Genomic DNA, 3,163 nt, shown 5'->3' on the forward strand with positions numbered 1-3,163 from the left:
TGGGGGGCCTGAGGTCAACTAGGAGACAGGTGACGTTGTCTCTGCTGCGCCTTACATCGATGGCTTCGGTGATGAGTGCTTCAGCAGCTTGCTGCAGCATGCTGCTGCTGCAGCAGCACCCCTGCTGCTGCTCCCCCTGCTGCTCCCCCTGCTGCTGCTGGTGCTGTTGCTGCTGCTGCTGCTGCAGCAGCAGCAGCTTGCTGCGGACAAAGGAGACAGCCTCCTGGCTGCTCATGACGTCAAAAAGGCCGTCGCATGCAACCAAAACAAATTCATCATTTTGCTGCAGCAGCAGCGCGCGTACTTCTGGCTCAGCTATCACCAGCTGCTTGCTGCTGCTGCTGCTGCTGCTGCTGCTGCTGCTGCTTGCTGCTGCTGCTGCTGTCCAGCCGTACTTGTAGTGTCTGTCCCCCAGAGCTCTCGAGACGCCCAAACGCCCCAACACCCTTCTCTGTTTTATGTGGCCGCCAGCAGCTAGTATGCGTGCTGCTTCGTCCTGTCTGTAGGGTCGATGGTCTAGGGAGAGGTCAACTGCTGCTCCTCCCCTACAAAGACACGCTCTGCTGTCTCCGCAGTTAGCGCACAGCAGCAGAGACCCAGCAACAACAACAGCAACAGCAGCAGCACCACTTGCTGCTTGTTGCTGCTCAGAAAGAGACAAAAATAATCTATCGGTAGAGAGAAACGCTCTATATAGACACCGCGTGAGGTCCCTATACACCCCACAAGATAGATCTATGCTGCCGCAGCAACTATACACTGCTTGCTGCAGCTGCGCATGCAGCTGCTGCTGTGCATACACCGCACACGCCGCCCCTTTGTGCCCATCATATACACCATAAAAGGATACAGGAATAGCAGCAGCAGCAGCAGCACCAGCAGCAGCACCAGCAGCAGCAGCAGCAGCAGCAGGAGCAGGAGCAGCAGCAGCAGCAGCAGCAGGAGGAGACAAACAAAATAAACTATCTATTATTGTTTCTCTGTCTTCTAGTGCTGCTCTGTATCCCTGTCGTGTTGCTGCTGCAGCAGCAAACACAGACACACACCAGCAGCAACCACCCACCCATACACTGTCTCCGCTTCGGCCTCTCTCCCCGGACCACAGCGGCAGCTGCAGCAGCACAGCCCCCTTTCTCCTGCTGCTGCTGCTGCTGCTGCTGCTGCTGCTGCTGTTGCTGCTGGTGGTGGTGGTGCTGCTGGTGTTGCTGCTCTTGCGGGCTACGACGTAATTCACTTCTGGTGTTAAGCTGCTGCTGCTGCTGCTGCTGCTGCTGCTGCCAGCTGCTGCTGCAACTGTAGAACTCCAACATCTACGTATAGGGTTCTGCTGCTGCTGCTGCTGTTGCTGCTGCTGCTGCTGCTGCTGCTGCTGCAGCAAACGGATCTGATAAACACCGTTGACGAAGCCAATAAAAAAAGGAGGGAAATCCCCGGAAATACAAATGCAGGAGCCATGCTGCTGCTGCTGCTGCTGCTGCTGTTGCTGCTGCTGCTGCTGCTGCTGCAGCTGCTGCTGCAGTTGCTGCTGTTGTTGCTGCTGCAGCTGCTGCTGCAGCTGCCGCGTTTGCTGCATCCGCACAGCCCAAGACTTCCTGCTGCTTCCTTTTGCTGCTGACCCCTCCTCATCGCTGCTGCTGTCGCTGCCGCTGCTGCTGCTGCTGCTGCTGCTGCTGTTGCTGCTGCTGCAGCTGTCAATCCCCACACGCCGCCTCAATTCGCGGACGCCAAGAGAAGCCCAACGCAGCTGCTGCTTGCTGCAGCTGCTGCTGCTGCTGCTGCAGCTGCTGCTGCTGCTGGCGTTGCTGCTGGTGCTGCAGCTACTCTCACCCTTTCTGTAGGTGTTGCAGAGGAATTTGCTGCCAGCTGCTGCTGCTGTTGCTGCAGCTGCTGCTGTTGCTGCAGTTGCTGCTGTTGCTGCTGTTGCTGCAGTTGCTGCTGTTGCTGGTGCTGCTGCATCACCAAACTCCCCTGCCATGTGCACAGTTCGGCAGAACTGCTGCTGCTGCTGCTGCTGCTGCTGCTGCTGGTGTTGCTGCTGGTGTTGCTGCTGGTGTTGCGGCTGGTGTTGTTGCTGCTGCTGCTGCTGGTGTTGCTGCTGCTGCTGCTGCTGCTTGTCCGGCAGCACGCGTCCGGCTTGAACAACTGCTGAGAAACTCCTCGTCAGCCACCGTCGTTGCGGCTGCTGCTGCTGCTGCTGCTGTTGCTGCTGCTGCTGCTGCTGTTGCAGCTGCTGCTGCTGCTGCTGCTGTTGCTGCTGCTGCTGCTTCTGTTGCTGCTGCTGCTGCTGCTGCTGTTGCTGTTGCTGCTGCTGCTGCTGTTGCTGCCGCTGCTCTTTAGTATGCTGCAGCAGCTTCATGTCAGCAGCAACTGCAGGGGAGGAGAGAAAAACGGTTGGCTGCTTTGGCTCTGCAGCAGCTGTTGCTGCTGCTTCTGTCGGTGCTGCTGCTGTTGCTGCTGCTGCTGCTGCTGCTGCTGCTGCTGCTGCTGCTGCGGCGGATGGGGACGCTGCTGCTCCCAGCGGAGAAGGCCCGGAAGCAGCAGCATTCAAAAAACCAGAGGCCCGTGGCTGAGACTCTGCTGCTGCTGCAGTTCCTGCTGCAGTTGCTGCTGCACTTTCTGCTGCTGCTGCTGCTGCAGTTCCTGCTGCTGTTTCTGTAACTGTTGCTGCTGCTGTTGCTGCTGTAGTTTCTGCTGCATTCTCTGCTGCAGTCGCTGTAGTTGCTGCTGTGGTGTCTGCTGCAGTTGCTGCTGCAGTTGCTGCTGCAGCTGCTGCTGGGTTTGCTGCTGTAGCTGCAGCAGGCGGAATTTGATCTGTGTCTGCTGCAGCAGCAGTTGCTGCTGTTGCTGCTGCTGCTGCTGCAGCAGCAAGTGCGGTGGTGGGGTGGGGCTTCTCGGCACGCGCAGCAGCAAGGAGAGATGGCCACGCACCTTCTGCTGCAGTTGTTGCTGCTGCTGCTGCTGCTGCTGCCGCAGCTGGCTCTGCTGCTGCTGCTGCTGGCTCTGCTGCTGCTGCTGCTGCCTCTGCTGCCTGACCATCTACTGCAGCAGGAAGAGGAGAGCAGACAGATACGTGGCTCGGCAGGGGAGATACATCAGCAGCAGCAGCTGCTGCTCCTGTTGCAGGCTCGCTTGCTGCAGCTGTTACTATCTGGTCTGCTGCTGA

At 58.6% G+C, this 3,163-nt stretch overlaps 1 protein-coding gene across 1 annotated transcript in view; it reads right to left on the reverse strand.

The window, feature by feature from the left end:
* The window catches only part of EMH_0028610 (protein phosphatase 2C, putative), a gene marked incomplete at both ends in the record, with an annotated part of 8,184 nt that overhangs the window by 164 nt on the left and 4,857 nt on the right, over window positions 1-3,163 (reverse strand). The window contains one exon of the mRNA XM_013494173.1: window positions 1-3,161. Coding sequence (XP_013349627.1) covers window positions 1-3,161 — 3,161 coding nt within the window. The remainder of the gene's footprint in view (window positions 3,162-3,163) is intronic.

The sequence above is a fragment of the Eimeria mitis genome, genomic scaffold (assembly GCF_000499745.2).
Source record: "Eimeria mitis Houghton genomic scaffold, Emh_scaff1061, whole genome shotgun sequence".
Taxonomy (NCBI): domain Eukaryota; phylum Apicomplexa; class Conoidasida; order Eucoccidiorida; family Eimeriidae; genus Eimeria; species Eimeria mitis.